General features: G+C 35.5%; 1 protein-coding gene across 1 annotated transcript; it reads left to right on the top strand.

The window, feature by feature from the left end:
* The first annotated feature begins 18,126 nt into the window (after positions 1-18,126).
* Positions 18,127-23,542, top strand: LOC131630812 (beta-galactosidase 8-like). Its single transcript, XM_058901556.1, has 17 exons — positions 18,127-18,825; positions 19,052-19,147; positions 19,261-19,373; positions 19,464-19,623; positions 19,697-19,840; positions 20,024-20,112; positions 20,201-20,306; positions 20,521-20,608; positions 20,691-20,809; positions 20,926-21,084; positions 21,241-21,443; positions 21,531-21,625; positions 21,701-21,810; positions 21,912-22,025; positions 22,107-22,208; positions 22,293-22,504; positions 22,653-23,542. Exons 1-17 carry the CDS (start codon positions 18,661-18,663, stop codon positions 23,089-23,091), a joined length of 2,514 nt encoding a protein of 837 aa, XP_058757539.1. The 5' UTR covers positions 18,127-18,660; the 3' UTR covers positions 23,092-23,542.
* Positions 23,543-24,606: the final 1,064 nt, after the last annotated feature.

Below are 24,606 nucleotides of genomic sequence, written 5' to 3' on the forward strand. Positions count from 1 at the left end.
CATCATTATGGATATCCAAGAAGATTCTAACATCCCGATCATATTAGGAAGACCATTTTTAGCAACCGCTGGTGCAATTATAGATGTAAAGCGAGGAAAGCTTACTTTCGAAGTAGGAGAAGAGAAAATAGAATTTATCCTTTCCCAATTCCTAAAAGCACCTTCTATAATTGACACATGCTGTTCTGCTGACATAATCGACGAGTGTGTCAAAGAAATAAAATCCGAACCAAATAAGGAAACCGAGATCCTAAGAATTCATATGCCGCCAATTCTTGAAGATGACAACTGGCGTGAGGAATATCAAGATGACCACCTGAGTGAATGCTTAGCTTTAACTCCTGATCCTATACCTGGACCTAAGAAACCTGCTATAGAGCTGAAAACACTTCCTACCGATCTTAGATACGAATTTCTAGACGAAGAACTAAACCGACCAGTTATAGTGAACGCCAACTTAGGACGAACCGAGACTGAAAAATTACTTAATGTCCTAAGAAAATACCCGACCGCTTTAGGATATAACATATCAGATCTGAAAGGTATAAGCCCTTCTCTGTGTATGCACCGCATTATGCTCGAAGACGATAGTAAAACCTCTAGGGAACATCAAAGGCGAATAAATCCTATTATGAGCGATGTGGTTAAAAAGGAAATCCAAAAACTGCAAGAAGCCGGAATAATATATCCTATATCCGATAGTAAATGGGTTAGCCCCGTTCACGTCGTACCAAAGAAAGGAGGAGTTACTGTAATCACTAACGCTAAAGGCGAATCTGTAGCACAACGTACCCAAACTGGATGGAGAATGTGCATTGACTATAGGAAGCTAAACAAAGCTACCCGAAAAGACCATTTCCCTTTACCTTTCATAGATCAAATGCTCGAACGCCTAGCTAAACACTCGCATTTCTGTTATCTGGATGGATACTCTGGATTTTTCCAAATTCCTATCCACCCTGACGACCAAGAGAAGACCACGTTTACCTGTCCTTAAGGTACATTCGCCTATAGACGAATGCCTTTTGGGCTCTGCAATGCACCCGCGACCTTCCAAAGATGTATGATGGCAATATTTGCCGACTTCCTAGATGGAATAATGGAGGTCTTTATGGACGACTTCTCTGTCTGTGGAGGAAGTTTTGAAACATGTTTAGAAAACCTTGAAATGGTACTTAAACGATGCGTAAGCGTAAACCTAGTCCTTAATTGGGAAAAATGCCATTTCATGGTTCGACAAGGAATTGTACTGGGACACATCGTATCTGATAGAGGAATCGAAGTTGATAAAGCAAAAATTGAAATTATCGAAAACCTTCAACCTCCCAAAACCGTTAGAGAAATAAGAAGTTTTCTAGGACACGCTGGTTTTTACCGACGCTTCATTAAGGATTTCTCTAAAATAACCAAACCGTTAACCGAATTACTTATGAAAGACGCCGAATTTATTTTCACCGATAAATGCACTGAAGCATTTCAAACGCTTAAACGAGCATTAATCTCTGCGCCAATTATGCAACCTCCCGACTGGAATGAACCTTTTGAAATAATGTGTGACGCAAGTGATTATGCTGTAGGAGCCGTTCTAGGGCAAAGAAAGGATAAGAAATTACATGTCATATACTATGCGAGTAGAACCCTAGACGAAGCTCAGATGAATTATGCCACGACAGAAAAAGAATTATTAGCTGTCGTATTTGCATTAGACAAGTTCCGTTCTTACTTGGTAGGAGCCAAAATAATCATATACACTGACCACGCCGCCATTAGGTACCTCCTAACCAAAAAGGACGCCAAACCAAGACTTTTGAGATGGATCTTGTTACTACAAGAGTTCGACCTGGAAATTAAAGATAAAAAGGGCACTGAAAATGTCGTAGCAGATCACCTCTCTCGATTGGAAAATCTGAAACCCGAAGAAGTACCAATTGACGATGATTTCCCTTATGAAAGACTCATCGCTCAGTTAGAAGCCAATGAATTCGAACCATACCGTCCAAACTCTGAAACCAAGAAATTAGCAGAAATAGCTTTAGCCCGATCTGACACACCTTGGTATGCAGATTTCGTAAACTACCTGGCTGCTGGTGTGCTTCCTCCTGATCTAAGTTACCAACAGAAGAAGAAATTCTTCCATGAACTAAAACATTACTATTGGGACGACCCGCTCCTGTTCAAAAGAGGCCCCGATGGAATCTTTAGACGTTGTGTACCCGAGGAAGAGATAAGAAGCATAATAACACACTGTCATTCTGCACCGTGTGGAGGACACCATAGCACATCTAGAACCTGCGCCAAAATCCTTCAATCTGGACTCTTCTAGCCCAACCTGTGGAAAGACGTTTATTTTGCTGTACTAAGCTGTGATAGATGCCAACGAACCGGAAACATTTCAAGACGCGATGAAATGCCTCAAAAAGGCATTCTGGAAGTAGAAATATTTGACGTCTGGGGAATAGACTTCATGGGACCGTTTCCGTCATCGTTTGGAAATCAATATATACTCGTAGCTGTCGATTACGTTTCAAAATGGATAGAAGCTATTGCTTCTCCTACAAACGATACACGAGTAGTTATCAAACTTTTCAAAAACGTCATCTTTCCTAGGTTCGGTGTGCCAAGATTGGTAATTAGCGATGGTGGTTCCCATTTCATTTCAAGAATACTTGAGAAACTCCTTCGAAAATATGGAGTGAATCATCGAATAGCCACACCATACCATCCACAAACAAGCGGACAAGTAGAAGTATCTAACCGCGAAATAAAACAAATATTGGAGAAAACTGTCGCTATATCTAGAAAAGATTGGTCAACCAAGCTGAATGAAGCTTTATGGGCTTATAGAACAGCTTTCAAAACTCCAATAGGAACTACCCCATTCAAACTCGTTTATGGAAAATCATGCCACCTCCCGGTAGAGTTAGAACATAAAGCCTATTGGGCCATTAAGAACTTAAACCTAAACTACACTGCCGCTGGTGAGAAACGACTTCTAGACATAAACGAATTAGAAGAACTTAGACAAGACGCCTACAAAAACGCCAAAATCTATAAAGAGAGAACGAAAAAATGGCACGACAAGCGTATATCTAGGAAAAATTTTAGCATAGGCGATAACGTACTTTTATTTAATTCTAGACTAAAATTATTTCCTGGTAAGCTACGGTCCAGATGGTCTGGCCCTTTCGAAATAACTAACATATTTCCGAGTGGAGCAATAGAAATCAAAGGAGAAACCGTCAAACCTTTTGTCGTAAATGGGCAACGTCTTAAGTATTACCATAATCTCAAACACGATGAAAACATCGAACATTTTAAACTTGACGAGCTACCCGCTCATTCGAAAAAATAGTTTTCTATTTTAAAATCGTCGAGCTTACGACATAAAACAAAGTGCTTGGTGGGAGACAACCCACATTTATTTACTCTTTTATTTTATTCTTTTATTTTATTTTTTATTTTTATTTTTATTTTTAACTTTTTATTTTCATTTAGATATTCCGTTTTTAATTATTTTCATTTTAATCATTTTTTTCCATTTTTCCTACATTTTATAATAATTACTATAATTATAACTGTTATCCTAAATCGTGAAAATATTTCCTTTTTATAATTATAATTATTATTATAACTTGTTACTTAATTTTATTTCATTTACTTTATTTTATTTAATTTTATTTTTAAAATAAACACTAGCCTAGTTCTAACTTAATCTTAATATTTTCAACTTCTAGGTTTTTCATTTAACTACTAACTACGATGCAAGAAGTTGATAATATGGAAGTTGTGTTCCGTGGTAGAGGACAAGAAGCAAGATTTAATAAGCTGGCTGAAAGACACATGGATTTGACTTGCTATCCTCACCAACCAACTATGGTGAAACTTGGTATCGAAGAGAGCATCCTACACCTGCTAAACCAAATTGGTTGGACTGGTTCTCACCTGTTCCGCAAATTTAGTACTTACCGGAAGCTCACTCTGGAATTCTTGAGCTCCCTGACCTATCTTCCAAACTGTGGACAAGGACTGAGAAAAGGAGTTATTCTCTTTAGACTCTTTGGTATGGAATTTAATTTCTGCATCCGAGATTTTGCTGAAATGCTAGAACTACCTCATGGATCAGATGCATACACCAAAGTAACTGAAGACAATCTTGCTTACTGGGAGTTGGAACGGTATTGGGGCAAGATCACTGGAAACGATAACCCTGAAGAGAATGAATTTCAATATGAGAACATCCATAACCCCGCCTTCAGATACTTCCATAAGATCCTTGCCCACTACATTTTTGGTAAACCCGATAATGTCACTGAAGTCTCTAGAGAAGAGTTATTTGTCATGTTTTGTACCTCTCAGAATCGCCCGGTCAATGCCATCGCATTCATGCTAACAAACTTCGAGCGCATCACGCAAGACGAAGTTTCACCTATTAGGATCGGCGGATTCGTCACTATGATTGCTAATGCTATAGGAATGAGAGTACCTTTGCTTAGATTGACACCTCTTGGCTCCCACAATTCTATGGACATTCACTTCTGCTTTAACCGAGGTATCATCGGTAACCTTGGACCTGATCAGTTTGATTTACTCATTGATAACAAAGTATTGGATCAGTTCACCTTACCGAGTCCTAGGACGAGTGTGCACAACCCTGCCAACTGGCTTTTCTATGATCAGATTCCTGAAAGAGAACCCTCACCTGAAACCCCTCAAGCCTATGAACATTTTGATGAGGAAATGCATGTATCAGAATCTGAGCCTGACACTCCTCCTGGTTACTATGAACCTAATCCTGAAGATGAACCCATTCCGGTTTATGAACCTCTTTCTGAAGATGAACCTATACCCGAGTACGAGCCTGAGACTCCTTCTGAAGACTCTGCTAATGACTACACTGTTGATATGACTGATGTCGAGCTCGAGGCACAACAACCCGCTACATCCACCGCATCGGTGAATCAAAGAACGCCTAACCTGAACACACACGAGCAAGCCATCATTGCACTACAACAAGATGTCCAACATGTGCGCAACGAGCTACACACTTTGCAAATGCAGTTCTTCGATTTTATCGACACCGTAAATGCTCAGTTCGACGAAGTTTTCAAACACATTCAGTCTAATGAGCACACCAATAGACGTGGCTAGATGTTACCGTTTAGATTATTAGATTTTATTTCTAGTTTTAGCAATTTTTATTCATAAGTTTAGATTTTCATTTTTCTGCATTCTACATTCTGCTTATGTCAACACTCAGTACCGGTTTAATTTTAAATGCTACTGTGTTATATTAAAATGCTACTGCATTCTACATTCTGCATTCTACATTCTTTTGATTACTGCTACTGTGTTATATTACACTGCTATTGACTGCTATATATTTGCCTACTTATCACTTTTTGCTGTTAATAGTATTAAAATTCGACACTGCTCTGAACTGATGGACACTTAATGGTATCTGTCAGCATTGTCTGGTCCTTTGCGCACGTGAAACCCCTTGCCTACAGCAGGAGACGCACGTCTCCATCTATGTGGGACCAGAAGGCATCATTCAAGGGACAGGAGACGCCCGTCTCCATGCTCTGTCCCCTAGCAGACTGACTGCCTGAGACGCGCGTCTCCCAAGGGCAGTAGTCTGCATTGTTGACCACGCAGCAGCACCCCAATAACTCCCATTTTGAATTTTGAATTTGAATTTCAAAATTAATCTTTCAATCTTCCTCATTCTTCCCCTTATTTATTCCATTTAAACACCATAAACCTCATTCATCCTCCATCATTCACATCTTAAACTCTATTCATTTCCCATTTCTCTAGTCCATTCAAACTTCAAACACCACCATTAATCCATTTTAATTCTCCATTAACCACACCATTTTCAAACCTCACTATAAAACCACACCACCACCACTCTTCTTCTTCACAACCCTCATACCATCCTCTATTCTTCCACACTCCATTTCCTTTTTTCATTTTCATACTCACCATGCCTCCACGTTCATTCATCCGTAGTGAGCGTCCCGAGAGACCACCTCCCGACCTTTCAAATATTATCTTCCGAGATGACGACAATGATGCTCAACGAACAAAATATGTCGCCTTCTACGAACGTTCGGTTGTTCCCACAAAATTTGTGAACACCGAGTATCTAGAAACTCTGGGTCTCATTGATGGTGTGACCCGTTTACTCACTAAATCTAGCCTACACCGTCTTTGTACCGAACCCGTCCCTACTTATGAGTCGCTCGTCTTAGAATTTTTGAGTTCTTTCAACTACGACACTCCCTCTAATCAACCACTCTCAACCGGTAGCATCCAATTTCGGATGTTCAACCGTGAATATACTCTAGATCAAGATGTCGTAGCTTCATATTTGCATTTTAATCATGCACCAAATGCTCACCGCTCAATCTTTCAAGAACTCAATGGTCGATCTTGGGAGGAACTCGCTTTTGAATTTTGGTTCAATCTCACTGGCGAAATTCCTACCGGTTGGAGAGCTCTACATGCTTCTCACATTCAAAACCCCGCTATACGTTATTTTCAACGTGTTTTGGGGCATACTATTTTTGCGAGATCTAACAACCACAAGGTCAACCAAAATGAACTATTTTTCCTTTACTGTGCGCTCAACAATATCCGTTTCAATGCCGCACCGTTTATGTTCCAACACATCCAAGGCTTAGTCAACGCCCCCTCTACAAACCCATTCTTGCTTGGCGGAATTATTACTTCCTTGGCCTGTGCTTTAGGTCTTGGTGACAAGCTCCTCTCACTCTCACATCTCATGAAGCCTGCTCAATCACTCGATCTCACCTACTGCCGTGACTCCCACTTGGTTTCACCCCGCCATGATGGCCGATACACTTTGGTCGTCAACAAAGTTCTTATTCCTTATGTCATCCTTCCATGCCCTGAAAGAATCAACATCCGTTATGTTCAGCGTTGGAGGCTTATTGAAGACAACCCTCAAGATAACCAACAAGAACATCCTAATGAACCTATGGATGCAAATGAAGAAGAACTCAACCAAGGGCAAGCTGATGTCAACCAACCTCCTCCAAACAACCCTCCGCCTATCACTCTTGAGGCCATGTATACTGCTATTCTACGCCAAGATCAACTCGTTCAAGCTATGCAGACAAACCAAACTGAAACAATTAGGCTCATCCGAGAGATGCAACAGGAGCACCGTGACTATGCTATTAGGAACGAAAGTCAATACACTTAAATTGCTACCTATTTGCATGATCTTGACATTCGTGTGAATGGCTCTCCTACTGATAGACGTCGTCGTGTTCGTACAAGAGGCGCAAGCAGTTCTCGCAACCGCAACACTGAGGAGTAGTTCTCATGCATTGAGGACACTGCATCATCTAAGTCTGGGGGAGTCGTATTACTTGCTTTAGTTTCATTTCCGTTTAGTTTATTTCCTTTCCTTTTAGTTTATTTCCCTTCCTTGTAATGTTTTTTCTAATTCAATAAAGAATATTTATGGAATTTCAAGTCTTATCTTTATAATTCCGTAGTTATTTCAATTTCTTCCATTTTCTTGAGCCATAACAATTTTTTTGCTCCTAAACGATAAACGCAAACCCCACACGTTCGAGAAATACGAAGCTACTCAAACACTCAACGCATTGAAACTGAATATAGTCAATATCCTTATTGTCCCAACACTCTAAAACCCCCGAGTATGCGTAACCGATTTAAATAACCTTTATACCGAAACTATCGACTTTAAGTTTTGAAGTAACCCTTAGTAGTTTATTCTAGCAGTCGGCACCGTCTTAGATACAAACTACGCAGAGAGTCGATGAATATAAGTGTATGATCCTCATAATAATAATTATGTGCTTAACCATAATAAGAAATGTGCCTACTAAGTAAGGTGATCCTCACAAGATCATTTAACCTAACGGTCGCAAATCTCAAATACCAAGAATTTAAAAACTCATTGTTGATTGGTTCAGAAGTCATCTAGTACTGAACTTGGTAGGAAGGACTATTGTCCGATTCCCCACAATCTACAAGTGAGTGCTAAGGAGTATACCACATATTGTGCCAGAACTCCATGAGAAGGATCATAGTCACTAACCGACTACTCTGCTATGTGCGTGTCGAGATAATGGGCTTAATGTGATTGCGCACGAATGAAAAGGGTAAAACATGATAACGAGTCAAAGATAAGCTATAATGGCATGATTCGGATTGGTATGCAAGCTGGGAGTTGTTTAGTGTTGCTACTATAAGTTTATTGCTAGGATCATTATCATTATTTTCAAATAAGAACACTATGTAGCTGAGTATAACCGAACGACGTGGTGGAAGTGTGTTTCATTTATTTTTATCTTATTATTTTGCTTGAGGACAAGCAAAGGTTCAAGTCTGGGGGAATTTGATAACACGATTTTATATCGTATATTTAGCTTAAAATCCATAGATATTTATAGCATTTTCCGTTTACTATGTTAATTTATTATGATATTACGCGAGTATTTGCTTTGTTTCAGGTTTTACACTCTAATCACGACTATTTGCAAAAAGGAAAGAAAATGGAGCTTAAATGTCCAATATCTATGCCTAAAAGATGGAAAAGGGTGCTGAAGTGAGAAGGAGGTGCAAATAAGACCTAAAGGCCCAATGAAGCAATCCAGCCCACGAAGGAAGGCAGCCCAAACCACACAAGCTAGTGGAGACGCACGTCTCCAACGTTCCAAAGGCCACCTCAGCAAAAGGAGACACACGTCTCCAAGCCTCCCTAAAGATTCTCCACTTGAGACGCACGTCTCAAGTCCTGCGTCCAGTCTTCCTGAAGAATCGGAGACGCACGTCTCCAACCTAGTCTGAAGAATTTCCTCTTTTCACGCAACGTCACTGCAAAGCATCTCCTATAAATAGAGCCTGCCACTTCAGTTCAAAGGGTCCGATTTCCTGCCAACGAAGTGCTGCCGAAATTGTACCGCGAACCGTATTTCTTTATTCTGCTTTCATTCAAACACTTATTTTCTCACAACGATTTCTACACTGGAAACTGTTGTGAACTTTTTATAGATCTAGCCTTACGTTAGATTTATCGCTTTTATTTCCTTGTTTATTTTTTCTGTCCGTTTAAATTCCGAAGAACGATCCAGCCAACCTGTGGTGGAAGTTCAGTACTCGAAGATCCAATTACCATTTATTTAATTCAGGTTTTTTATTTACCGCCTTTATTTATATTTATTTGCATGATATATTGTATGCCATTTACTATGCCTATTATTATGAACCGAACCGATTTATGCATGTTTAACCATATTAATATGTCTGGCTAAATTATTAAGATATCGGTATGTAAAGTAAGTTAACCGTAGGGATCCGAAATAAATTGGCTTAATTATGTTTTATTAACTATCACTTGTTTTTGGTCTGTATGTCTAATTTAATTAGTAAGTCTTAAAACCAATAGAGCGAAAGTTTGAGGGGTTAAGACGGTCAAAGGTTAAAATCAATAGAGCGAAAGTTTGAGATCTTTAACTGGATAGTAGACATAGGACATTAGTTTTAAGGATGGCGAAAGCGTATTAAAACTAATTAGAACTTATTTATTTTCAAAAATTGTTTTTACACCCGAGCGGGATGGCGAAAGCGTACGTTAGGGATATTAGCATGTTCCGAGTCAACAGAGCGAAAGTTTGAGATTAGGAGATTTAAATAGATAACAACTTCATAAAACGGGCATTTTATTAATTACGTTGTTTCCAAAAAGCTTTTCTAAAATCTAATGGGATGGCGAAAGCGTACATTAGGATTAGGACAGTAATCTAAATCAACAGAGCGAAAGTTTGAGACGAGGATTTTTAATCAATTGAATTAGTAAAGATTTTTAATTAAATTATGCAAAAGCCAATGGACCTTCGGATCACCTTAAGTTAAACGAAATACATACTGATATCTGTCTTTTATTATATTATTCATTTCTCACAATCACTTTCCCTTAAGAACAATCGAAATATTAGTAGCTCTAGCTTTACATAGTAACCTTAGATAACGGTAGATCGATTCATAGTCCCTGTGGATTCGATATCTTTTAAAACTACACGACACGACTGTGCACTTGCAGTCATCAGATTTATAGACACGCAAAGTCGCGATCACGTGGCAGGTAAATAACCTTTCTGGTCATACCGATTGTCTTTCCTCTATAGTCTAGATAACCACCTCAAAAGCTCCATACGTCGTTAAGCTTTTAAATCTCATTCGACGTTAGAATTGGGACAAGTAAATAACCTTCGCGAGATTACCCAATATTGCCACTTTCAAAGACTCATGCTTGTGTACGTGTGCAACAAAACAAGACTCGTGCATTTAAGACGATCTCTCTATCTCTTAAACTACACAATCACATCTTTACAACTTTGCACAACATTACACAACATGACATTCAATCCAATCTCAAACATCGATTAGCATTTAGCAATCAATCACATATTTCATGACATTAACATCACATAATGCATCCATGAACATTGATCATACAAGATTCATCCATAACATACACACATGTTATTCTCAATTAACATCATAATTAAATTAAACAATTGCCAACCAAACCTACTCTATCATAAACGACACATAAAAAGGAGTTACGGATCAAAAGTTATGGTCTTTACAAAATCGGCCAAAAATGGAAATCTTCAGGTCGACGCAAGGGATTCATAGGTCAACGCATGGATACTTTCTACCCCCCTCGAGTTAGCTCAGGTTGACTCATGAGTCGACGCCAGGAACTCTACAGGTCGACACACATAATTCATAGGTCGACGCATGCTGAAGGAAAATAGATTTTCTGCCTTTTTGGGTTGCTCAGGTCGACCCATGCTTCTGTTTAGGTCAACCTACACTGCGTAAAAACTCAGAAATCACCATTCTTCTTCCCCGTTCCCTCATACAACAACCACTAACCCTCATACAATTTATACATCAATTGACAGCAATTTAGCACACATATAAGGTTCCTTCACATGTTCCTAACCATGGGTCATACATACAACACATTGAACATGAACAAATCACAAAATCTCATTGTTTTATCATGAACCCTATCATTTCTAAAACTATAAAATTGAAAGATGAAGAGATTACAGAAACAACACATTATCCAATCATGGATTCTACAAGAATTTGGATTCTAACCCTTACCTCTAGTTCAATTCCTTCTTCTTCAAGAATCTACCTCCTCTCTTCTTGCCTCTTTCTCTTTTCTTCTTTCTATCTTTCTATCTTTTCCTAATTTAGGTTAAGTCATAAAATCCTCTTCTAACTCTCATTATCTCATTGGGCTTACCCCATCCATTATTATCATTTCTAATTCAACTAGGTCCAATAGCTAATTCTAATATAATTCTACCATTTATTAATTAGCTAAATAACATATTACCACAAAGTTAAATAATTATCACTCAAACAATAATTAAATAAGACACAAAAACAATACCAATTATCAAATAATCCTAATTAAATAAAATATAATAAAAATAGGGTGTTACAACGTGCATCAGTTAATGCTTAGACACACTGGCTTTTTTCTTGAGAAGGTGTGGTCGCTATGAACAGTTGATCATATGCATGAAGTAATATCCAGCCATAGATGTTTTTCATTTTCCAACTGCATGTTGTTAGCCTAGATTTTCGACGACATTGAGCTCAGCATTTGAAAGATAAGTTTAGAGAAAAGCTAAGTAAAATCTAGAGGTTTAGAAGAGCGTTTTGACACATTCTCTTCAACTCGAGAAATCAAAGTTTTAAGTATAATATGGAAGTTGGGACTTATCATTTTCCTCAAGAATATCCGTTCAAGATTTCGACGACAATAATGCAATCATGACTTCGACATTAGAAGTTAGCATGAATCTTCGACATCAACGGTTTGCACGAAGAAGGGCAAAATAATTGTCTTTTGGTCTTATCTGAAAGAGCATATGGAAACAAATCCAGAGCTAAAAAGCATACAAAGAAGACGTGTCAATTTCTAAGGAGAAATTTGTTGCAAAAATTTAATCTTGTATTAGTATAAATAGGAGTTCTAGCGTTAGGATTCTGGGTGTCAAATCATTACGAAAACTCACACACTCAAAGTATCCAAGTGTAAAGCGAGAAACGAGTAACCTAAGTGAACTGTATGATCCTGAACACCATTTTTTTGCATTTTAAGAAATCTTACATTACTTTAACTTGCCTTTTTCCTGCACTTTATTTCTTTTTCGCCTTAATTTTTACCAAGATTTCGACCAAGTTAAAATCCTTTATTTTCTACAAACTTTACATTTTAAACTTGGTAGAAACCAAAATAGATTTTACTTCACATCAAACATTCAAACAAAGTCACAAGAATTTATGCACACATGTCCTATGATTAACTATTCGACCCTGCAAGTAACCTTTTTTCAAAGACTAGCGCTTGTTTACTAAATTTCACGGTAAACAAATTGGCACACCCGATGGGACCTATTTGTGCATTAGATTTGTAAGAAGATTCTTTACAAAAAGTGTGTCTTTGTTATAAAATATTTTCAGTTCTTCGTTTGTGTAACATTGTTGGTTGAATTCACTTAACAAGAGGTAAAAAAACTATTAGAAATGACACATCCACCGACGAAAAATACCTCACCTCACAAAAACGACCATCAACACACAGAAGGACAAGTGAATGTATCATCAGAAGATGCAGTAGGAACGTCAAATATAGTAGGAGAGAATCCTTCTGACACCAGACAGATAAATAATCTAACAGCCCCACAAGGGATGGTAATTATGCTGCCACGAGTGTAGAGTGTTCCTACTACACCTATGGTACCCCAAAGGGTGTTTGTTGACCAAAGGCCCTTTTTTTTGTTGAATTTTGCATTGCCCTTAAACGTTAGAAAACATCCTTATGGTATGCTAACATCAGTCATGCAACCCTTCAATGTAGCGCGTCCATGTTCACAGACAACTCAATGGTTGTCACATCCCTTAGAAATCCTTATTTATCCTCAAGTACAACAGTGACTTATCTTGGTCAAACGACGCAACCATTTGGAGGATCTAGTTACCCTCCCTCGAGAACGTCAATTGTGACCAATCATACTCTTCAATCGTTTAGACGACAGATGGATGAGAGTAACAAATGGGCACAGTGTTCAATCCTTTGAGTTAAAACACCACACATAGTTACCAGTAATTGGCACAACAGATGGGTCAAATTACTAATTTCTTTGGCGCTCCTCAATTACCAGCACAGTAGTTGCCAAGTGCACAGCTTCGACAACAAGTGGGAGCAATCGAAACACTTGCGCCTAGGGCAGTAGAAGGTGCCATAGGCCAAGAAGCACCAAAAGTTTTCATGGTGCAACGAAACCAAGATATTGACTAGGAAATGTTTGACAGAATAATTTGGTGGGGCATAATCACATAATGAATGTTGTATAGCAAATATTAGCTCAAAATGGTTTAAACATAGGCCTCAATTGGCCAAATTTTGTGTCTCCTTTCATTGAGTATGTATTGCAAAATAAATTACCCAGGGGTTAGAAAATCCTAAAGTTTACCAAATTTGCAGGAGACACGACAGATTCGACTGTCGAGCACATTGCTCGGTATCATTCAGAGGCTGGAGATCTGGCCAACAACAAGAATTTGAAAATAAGATTCTTCCCTAACTCTTTAACAAATAATACTTTCACATGGTTCACTACCCATCCCATGCATTTGATCCATGTCTGGGGGAAATTAGAAAGAGTTTTCCATGAACAATTATATATGGATCAGTCGAAAATTAGAATTAAGGAGTTAGCCAGTGTTAGGCGAAAGGTGGGTGAATCTGTTGACAACTACCTCAATAAGTTCAGGATCATGAAATCAATATGTTTTACTCAAGTACCTGAACACGGGTTGGTTGAACTAGCGGCTCGGGGTATAGATTATTCGATTAGGAAGAAATTGGACACCCAATACTTGAGAGACATGGCTTAGTTGGCAGACATGGATGAAGGAGATCAGCAGTATGACATAAGGTACGAGGAGATTAAAGAAAATGATGTAAATTTGGCAGAATTAAAGGCAGACCTCTTAATGTTTATAAGTCATTGAAACCTTTCAACAAGAAAAACCCAGTCGAACCCAAGAATGATGAATTTGTTGACAAAATATACACACTTGACGTAACTAAATGTGACGAAATCTTTGACCATTTGGTTGCTTATGGCCAAATTATTATTTACCAAGGGAGTAAAAGCAACCTTTATAGCAACGAAAGAAAAGAGGGTTTTATAAATTTCATAATTTTCTAGGTTATAAGACTTCCCATTGTGTTCATATTAGGGATTTAGTAAAAGGTGCATTGAATGATGGAAGGCTCAAGTTCGGATGACAAATTCCTAGATTCAAAAATCACAATGATTTTGGGTTGCCAACTACTCTTTAAGCATCTAAAGCCTTTTGCAACCAAGTTCTCATTTTAAAATTTTTTTCCCAGAGTTCTCATGCATTCACAATGTGAATGAAACTCTTTTATACATCATAAATGTTTTCTTTAGATTTCATTCTGAAGAGTTCGTACTCATGGGTTAATGCATGTTTTCATCCTTGCCTTTTCAAATTCTTTCATTTTAAAAAGCTAATACTTTTATATCAAAACATTTACTTTGGGACCTACTTGTTTCCATCAAGGTTAAGACACAATGAATCATATGTGTTTTTTGTTGAATTAGTGTTGGCTGTCTTATCATACTCCTTGTCATTTTTCTCTAGAGCAACATCAATAGAGAAGAGATCAAATATTTTTCCTTGTCTTATCATACTCCTTGTCATTTTTCTCTAGAGCAACATCAATAGAGAAGAGATCAAATATTTTTCCTTCGACATTTTTAGGATGTTCATACTCATTTTTAACTAACTTCCATAAATCTAAATCATGAGAGATAAAGAGACTACGAAGATTATATCTCCAATAATCAAATCTTCCTTATCAAACATAAAATAATTAAATGAGTAAGAATTGTTGGCCCCGTCATATTTATCATCTATGTGATCAACCATATTTTTCTTAAAGATATTTTAGTATTACACAATTAAGTGTTTAAATAAGAGACTCTTTTTCAAATACCAACAGAAGTTGAAAAAAAACATAAGAAAGAGGAGATTTGAATTGTTTCAAATGGTTTTGGTCTCCTACCCATTTTGAAGTAAATTTTATTGACATATGACACAACTTAGATAGAGAAATTTAATATTTAATATATAAATATTTTAGAGATAATTTTGCTCACGCTAATTTTTTCATTTAAACATTTTCATTTTATCATGATTAACCTTAAAATGATGTGGGAGGTTAAAACACATAAAAATTAAAACTAAAAAATTAAAGATTATTGGCACAATTATATCAAGGGTCCTTTAAGTTTTTTTTTTAATGAATTGACCTTTAAGTTTTTTTTAACAATTTAATCTTTCAAGTTAACAATTGTGTGCTTCGTTACTCTTTTTTAAAATCTTTGATTAAATTAATTATCGAAAATACATAAAGTTGCACTAAAGTGCATAAAATAACATCATAAATACATAAAGGAGCATTCAAAATATATAAAGTAAGATCATAATTCAACATGTTTGTTAACTTAAAGAATCAAGTTGTTTAAAAAAACTTAACAGACCAACCTATTATAAAAAAAATAACTTAAAGGATCTATATGATGTAATTTTGGTAAGATTATTTTTAAAATGAAGTAAAAAGTTCAAATTCTAAAAAAAATAGAAATATTAAAATGGCACAACTTATACCTATGTTTCATGTGTTATCTATCATATAAGAAAATTATATGCTCTGAATTTTACCAAAATACACTATTTGCTCCTAAATTGTCCACGTGGATGCCTTGACCATCTAACATTCTTTTTCTCTTTCTTACAACATCTCACACCATATGAGTAAAATGATTATGATAAAGCCATATAAAATCAGAGTATTGTATTATTTTTAGGAGTTTTTAATTATTGATTAATAGATTTTAATTATTTTAATTATTAAATAATATCATCCTAACTTATCAAATAAATACTCCTATATATCTTAATATATTTTTATTTTCAGTAAAAAAAACTAAATTGTTGTGTTACCTCTTAATTAATTTATTAACATTAAAAAATATCTTAATTAATATATTATTTTTAAATTTATTCTGCTGATATATTTTTCATAAAATTTCAATTTAGGAAATAATAGAAATATGTATGTTTTAAAAATGGGAAGATCCATTTCATACAAGTTAAAAACGTTTTATATGTGTATGACCAAATTCTTAATATATAAATTACTTTAATTATAATTTATTTTATTAACATACATGTCATATATGAAAATTAATCAACTGTTTTTGGTTACTTAATATTTTAAATTACTTAATGAACAACAATAACTATTCAAAATATTAAAGTTACTGATCAAAATATTGAATATTAACGGGAACATGAAGTTATTGATCAAAATAGTTTGAAATTAACGGGGACCTGGAGTTACTCATTAAAATATTGAATATTAACGAGAACATGAAATTACTGATCAAATTATTGAATATTAACGAGAATCTGAAGTTATTGATCACAATATTGATTATTAACGGGAACTTGAATGTACTGATTAAAATATTGAATATTAATGGAAACATAAAATTACTGATCAAAATAGAGAATACTAACGGGAACATAAAGTTACCGATCACAATATTGAATATTAACAGGAACCTGAAGTTACTGATTAAAATATTGAATATTAACGGGAACATGAAGTTACTGATCACAATATTGAATATTAACGGAAACCTGGAGTTACTAATTAAAATATTGAATATTAACGGGAACATGAAGTTATTAATCAAAATAGTGAATATTAACGGGAACATTAAGTTATTGATCACAATATTGAATATTAACGGGAACATGAAGTTACTTATCAAAATAGTGCATATTAACGGGAACATGAAGTTATTTATCATAATATTGAATATGAACAGGAACCTGAAGTTACTGATTAAAATATTGAATATTAACGTGAACATGAAATTACTGATCAAAATAGTGAATATTAACTGAAACATGAAATTACTTATCAAATTAGTGAATATTAACGAGAACATGAAGTTACTGATTAAAATATTGAATATTAACGGGAACATGAAATTACTGATCACAATATTGATTATTAACGGGAACCTGAAGTTACTTATTAAAATATTGAATATTATTGGGAACATGAAATTACTGATCAAAATATTGAATATTAACGGGAACATGAAGTTACTTATCACAATATTGAATATTAAGGGGAATCTGAAGTTACTAATTAAAATATTGAATACTAATGGGAACATGAAGTTACTGATCACAATATTGGATATTAACGGGAACATGAAGTTGCTGATCAAAATAGTGCATATTAACGGAAACATGAAGTTACTGATCACAATATTGAATATTAACGAGAACGTGAAGTTACTGATCACAATATTAATTATTAACAGGAATTAACATGAAATTACAAGAGGCTTATTAGACACAATTTAATTTTGGTGCTTTCAATTTTGTTCCTGATTTTTTTGTAAATATTTTTTTTTCACAAAATGTTAATTATTTTTAATATATATTTTTTTCTATTGAAAAATATACATTTGTTTTCATCCCATATCAGAACTCGTGCGAACGTACGGGTATGTTATTAGTTATTATGAAAAATTTTAGGCGGGAAATTTTGATGAACAAGTTATAAAATAATAATTTTATATGATTAAACTAAAATAAAAATAAAATTCAAAACAACTAAATATATTAACCAAGGAGACAAATGTGATAAGAAATGAAGAATTTTTTATTTGAGCTGAATTTTTAGTAATAAAGAAACAAAGAGGAAAGAATCCTATAGCATTGATTTTAAAACAGAATAATAGTAGAGAATGCCTACACGGTATATAAGCTGTGATATGATATCAACTGTTAAATTATTGACTGAATAAAATAACTTGTTTAAAACAGTCAATTTCACTACGGCGCCCCCCCGTTAATAAAAACCGTTACATAGCTCTACTAAAATGAGACAAAACAGTGGCAGGGTAGGCAAGAATCATAGGAAGAAGACACCACCAGATCTGAGCAACACGACCGTCGACCATGACACTGACCATTTTTTTCATTTGCATTTTTTAGATGTACTCACAAGCATTTGTGTAACTATAGTATATGTTTCAATCATAATAATACACTATCATTATACATAATAAACTATTTTTGTATGAATATTCTTATCTTTTTTCACAAAGCAGTTAGACAACAACCTCTTACACTTACAAGCATGTGATAGAAAAGACAACATAAAGTGAACAATAATTCCAACTAGCCAGCCATTCTTGTGCAAGATATTTTTTTGTACCAAGAAAGCAACTCCATTTTTAGAAATTTTTTTTTTTATTTTTGTTTTTTTCTTGTGAACTGTATTCCAAACCCAGGGTCATTTTTATTGCATTATTTACTTGAAGATAAGTGTGTCTTAAAAACTAGAACTTGGGCCTTTGAATACAAGAACATAGGTGAAATCATTCTTCATTAGCTTGTGTTGGTTTATAGTTTGTTCCTAAACTAAACCACAAAAAGATAATGAGATTGACACAGGTTGTGTTGGTTTTGCTTTGGTTTCTTGGTGTTTATGTCCCTGCTTCTTTTTGTGCCAATGTTACCTATGATCATAGAGCATTGGTTATTGATGGTAAACGAAGGGTCCTCATTTCTGGTTCTATTCATTATCCTCGTAGCACTCCACAGGTCTCTTTATCTTTATATTTGTGTATATACATACACCTATGTAGCACAGATGCATTGTGTCTGAAATGGTTACATTTACTCACTTCAATTTTTTTCCAAACTAGTATCGGTATGCTAGTGACGAGTCTGGTGTCTGTGTTTGTGTCTGTGCTTGTAGATATGCACTATTTATTCAATTTGTGTTTGATGTTTGAACTTAACAATGGTAGTATTGTTGTGATTGTAGATGTGGCCGGACCTTATTCAGAAATCCAAAGATGGAGGAATTGATGTCATTGAGACTTATGTTTTCTGGAACTTACACGAACCCGTTCGAGGCCAGGTTCTGTTCTTTTTCATCGTATTGTTTTTCTTCTGTCTTCCATTCACTGTCTTTTACATTGTATTTTGTGAGTTTTCAAAATTAATGATGGATTACATATTTTGGCTTGGCAGTATAATTTTGAAGGTAGGGGGGATTTGGTTGGATTTGTGAAGGCAGTAGCTGCAGCAGGTCTATATGTTCATCTCCGGATCGGTCCATACGCGTGTGCGGAATGGAATTACGGGTAAAATTGGATCTTTTCAATGTATCATTTTAAAGACAGTTTCATAATAATGTCTAATGCTTGAGTTAATTTCTTTCCCTTCCTAAACAGCGGTTTCCCTCTTTGGTTGCATTTTATTCCGGGAATTAAATTCAGAACTGATAATGAACCATTCAAGGCAGAAATGAAGCGGTTTACTGCAAAGATTGTGGACTTGATGAAGCGAGAGAATCTCTATGCATCACAAGGAGGACCAATCATTTTATCTCAGGTTTCATTCTCTTTAAATCATACTAATTTTTGTTTTTTCGGGGAAATTATTGCTTAGTTATTTGTTATGCCAGATTGAAAATGAGTATGGAAACGTTGATATACACTATGGTCCTGCTGGTAAATCTTACATCAATTGGGCAGCATCAATGGCTACATCTCTTGATACAGGTGTTCCCTGGGTTATGTGCCAGCAAGTAAATGCGCCTGATCCAATTGTATGTTTTCTCCGTTTAGCTATCCAGAGTTTTATGCAGTTTATGTTTTATGGGATTATACTTTTTTTAGTACAACATGAAAAAATTAGGTCGCTCCGTGCTTGTCACACGGTTTTGTCTTACTCGGTTATCGATCTTACTTGAATGTTAAGTTTTGTAATATTCTATCTTAAATGCTCGCAGATTAACGCGTGCAATGGATTTTACTGTGATCAATTCACACCAAACTCTGACGAGAAACCGAAAACTTGGACTGAGAATTATAGTGGATGGTTAGTAGGGACCTTTTCTATTTAAATCATTTATAGTTATTTGAATGGCATACTCAAAATATGGTCTAAAAATTCTTTCAAACCACAGGTTTTTTGCATTTGGAGAGGCTGTGCCTTATAGACCTGTGGAAGATCTTGCATTTGCTGTGGCACGCTTTTTTCAGCGTGGTGGAACTTTTCAGAATTACTACATGGTAATGTAACCTCACATGTAGTTAGTGTTGTCAAATAAAGGAGCTATAGCATAGCATAGCGGAATTTGAAAAAATCATTATTGTTACGTAATAATACGCTATTTTCTGCGATTCCGGATTAAAAACAATGCATGTAGTTTAAGCTCAAAGTTACTATGCAAGATAGTAAACCTACTGATACCACAACTTCTCTTGATTGCTTGCTCTGAATCAGTACCATGGAGGGACTAACTTTGGCCGGACAACTGGCGGACCGTTCGTTTCCACTAGTTATGATTATGATGCCCCCATTGATGAGTATGGTATGATATCTTTCAACTATCATACTTATTTTGATGGTATAGAAATGTAGAAAAATATAAAATGTGTTACTTTCTGATGTAGGAATTATTAGACAGCCCAAATGGGGCCATCTTAAAGATTTGCATAAGGCCATAAAGCTTTGTGAAGAAGCACTGATAGCTACTGATCCAACAATTTCATCTCCTGGTCCAAATCTAGAGGTAATAAATAAGAGGCCCTTCAAAGCTTTGATCATAGTTTGCTGGTTTAAGTTTCAAGTTACTAGGTGACATGAATGGTTTTGTTATACCACTTAAGATTTACTGTTCAATGTCAGACTGCAGTTTACAAGACAGGAGATGTATGCGTCGCCTTCCTTGCCAACATCGGTACGACCGATTCAACTGTAACATTTAACGGCAATTCATATCATTTGCCTGGATGGTCTGTGAGCATCTTACCAGATTGCAGAAGTGTTATTCTAAATACTGCAAAGGTTTGCCTCACCAATTACCAATCAAAAGATATAGTTCAATTTATTAGACCGGGTTTTAAACTTCATGTGATTAATAAATCTATTGTCGATATATTTTCTTCTATTTCTTGTTCGTAAAGTAAGTGTGATAAACTTAAGTTATTTTTCATAATACAGATTAATTCCGTGTCTATGACTTCAAGCTTCGCAACTGAATCTTTAAAAGAAGAGGTTGATTCTTTGGACAGTTCAAGTTCGAGATGGAGTTGGATCAGCGAACCGGTCGGTATTTCAAAGCCTGATGCATTCTCAAAATATGGACTACTTGAACAAATAAACACGACAGCTGATAGAAGTGACTACTTGTGGTACTCATTAAGGTATACGAGTTTCCAAGGTTGACATAGCTTTATTTTGACTTGAGCTTCTCCGCTCCACGTGTTAACCTTTTTCAATTTGTTTTGAAGCATTGTTGTTGAAGATAATGCTGGTGCTCAACCTGTTCTTCACATTAAATCCCTTGGTCACGCCCTTCATGCTTTTATAAATGGAAAACTTGCAGGTAATAAAAGAAAAGATTATATATCGATACATTATTACCGATATATCGATATGTTATTACTGAGAACTTTTTCAGGTAGTGGAACAGGAAACAAAGGAAAGGCCAAGGTGAAGGTGGACATCCCTATTACACTTGTAGCTGGAAAGAACACAATTGATCTCCTGAGTTTAACAGTGGGATTACAGGTTCATATTTTCTTATAATGAAGTACATAATTAGTGATCTACGACAACAAAATCATTGTTTTTTATTACGCATCGGCTAATGTGGATTCTAAACACTATAGAACTATGGAGCATTTTATGACAGAGTGGGTGCGGGGATCACTGGTCCGGTAATATTGAAAGGTTTAAAAAATGGCAGTACCGTTGATCTCTCGTCCCATCAGTGGACATATCAGGTTAGTCTAGGCTTAACTTAAGGCCTGCTTTTGTTTCTCCTTTTGAGTTTTGATGAATTAGTTTCATTTTTCTGTTTTCAGGTGGGACTTCAGGGTGAAGATTTAGGTCTGTCTAGTGGAAGTGTTGGACAGTGGAATTCACAATCCAACTTACCTACAAATCAACCATTAACTTGGTACAAGGTAATCTTATTATTAAGAATAGAGTATTTGTTCAAATTCTCAAGTTTTTCTTCAGCTAAGTAGTGTTGATATGTGTTATATTAGACGAAATTTGTCGCCCCTTCCGGAAGTAACCCTGTTGCAATTGACTTCACGGGGATGGGAAAAGGCGAAGCTTGGGTGAACGGACAGAGCATTGGGCGATACTGGCCAACATACATCGCTTCAAAATCTGGTTGTACTGACTCATGCAATTATAGAGGATCCTATAATTCATCGAAATGTCTCAAAAACTGTGGAAAGCCATCACAGACATTGTAAGTGTTAGACATTTTTTCTATATGAATTGCACCTAATTAGCGTCAGTATGATCGCACCTGAAAACTAATGCGCTTTGATTATATATATGTAACTGTTCGAAAAAAGCAGACCTGTTAGATACTCATTGAGTCACTGATCCTGCAGATATCATGTACCGCGATCGTGGTTGCAACCAGACAGCAACATTCTTGTATTATTTGAGGAAAGTGGAGGCGACCCTAGAAAAATATCATTTGGTACAAAACAGATAGAAAGTGTGTGTTCACATGTATCTGAGTCTCACCCTCCACCTATAGACAGGTGGTATTCGGATACGGAAAGAAAGATTGGTCCTGTAATGTCACTGGAGTGCCCTTATCCTAATCAGGTGATCTCTTCTATTAAGTTTGCAAGCTTTGGAACTCCTCATGGAACATGCGGAAACTTCAACCACGGACACTGCAGCAGCAATAAGGCTCTATCCATTGTGCAGAAGGCCTGCATTGGATCAAGCAGTTGTAGTATTGGAGTATCAATTGATACATTTGGAAATCCATGCAATGGAGTAACCAAGAGTTTAGCTGTTGAAGCTACTTGTACATAGACATGTCGCTTCTCTAGCCCGAGTAAGATGGAATTATAGTTGTAAATTAGATGGGAATGTCAATGCAAAACAGTCGTTACAATAAAAGAAGATCTGATTTGAAAAGAATGAAGTGATCTCTAGTGCCTATATGTTATGATACTATTTTTACTCTAGACTCATGAGTTTGGTCTAACAATTCAAGAAGCTATTCTCAATTCTCATACATGAGTGAAGGACTAAAAATATATTTAAACTTTATATTTTTTTCATCAAGAAAATGAGATCCGCTTTGGGCAAATTGAAACTCCATTTTTTGTGGCACTGCTATATTTTGTGGGCGTTAGTCTTCTTTGTCAACCCGTTTTTATTTTTTAGACTCTCTATTCGCATTGTTTGTGATATTGGGTGTCTAGTTTGTCAACCCATTTTTTCTTCTCTTTTTTACGTGTAATTATGTCAAATCAAGTCAACACTCATGTAGTGTATATACTCTTTATCTTTATCAGTAATGAGAAAATGGACAGAAAACCAATTATCTGGTATCAAATTTCTAAAAGATCCTAACATAACTCTCCTTAAAAGTTGTTGCCGTCGTGCCTCCTGCATAATGGATATGAGCCCAGTTGCAAACCTCATTCATAAAGTTCCAGCACAGATGCAAGTTTGTTGCTTCATTGAAGGCTCTGATATGCTTAATGCCAAGACCTCCTTCTTTAATATTTGATACATTGTAATAATAAAATCTTCAAATAAAATTAATATTTATTAAAATATAAAATAATAAATCTTATAAATTTATCATAATATTTACAATGTTACAAACAATATATGTGTCGTTTTAAAACAATGCAATGTTACAAACAATATATACAATATAAAATAATTAACTTTAGTATAAATTTGTTTCAATCTCTTAATTTTTTAAAACATAATATATATATATATATATATATATATATATATATATATACATATATATATATATATATTAATAATTTATTTTAAAATAATATTTATTTATTAATAACTTATTTTTAAAAACACATTTATTTTTTGATTCACTGATTCACGTAATTTTAAACAAAAATTATAATGAAAATATGAAATGTAATAAAAATGTAATTGTAGATGTTTTCATATTGGCTGCATTTTGTGGTAAAACATTCCTGTGTGTTTTGATGTCTTGACTAATGTCATGACACGCTATGTGTAGTGTTCTGCAGAGTTGTATGGTTGAGCTAATACAGGTGTTTGTTGGATGTCATGTTCGATGTCATGACATAAGTAATTAACAGCAGTGGCTGTTATGTTTCCTTATTTATACCAGGCTACAATTTAGGAAACTATATATTTTGTGTTGTATGGTTTACGCTAAAATATCTCGTCTACAACATATGTGTGAACACCCTGATTATGTGGAAATTAGGTTAACTTGGTTAACCCTAATTTATGTTTGGAAGTCCCAAGTGCTGCCTATAAGAAGATTGTTAATCCTACATTTAGAGGCGGAGATTTTGGCGTGAAGAATTATGT

This window comes from Vicia villosa, unplaced genomic scaffold (assembly GCF_029867415.1).
Source record: "Vicia villosa cultivar HV-30 ecotype Madison, WI unplaced genomic scaffold, Vvil1.0 ctg.000742F_1_1, whole genome shotgun sequence".
Lineage (NCBI taxonomy): Eukaryota > Viridiplantae > Streptophyta > Magnoliopsida > Fabales > Fabaceae > Vicia > Vicia villosa.

Excerpts from the sequence above, each read along its gene's own strand:
- LOC131630812 (XM_058901556.1), top strand. The coding sequence starts at position 18,661 with ATGAGATTGACACAGGTTGTGTTGGTTTTGCTTTGGTTTCTTGGTGTT. Across the intron at positions 20,113-20,200 it reads ACTGAGAATTATAGTGGATG|GTTTTTTGCATTTGGAGAGG; the intron begins GTTAGTAGGGAC and ends TTCAAACCACAG. Across the intron at positions 21,811-21,911 it reads GTTTAACAGTGGGATTACAG|AACTATGGAGCATTTTATGA; the intron begins GTTCATATTTTC and ends TAAACACTATAG.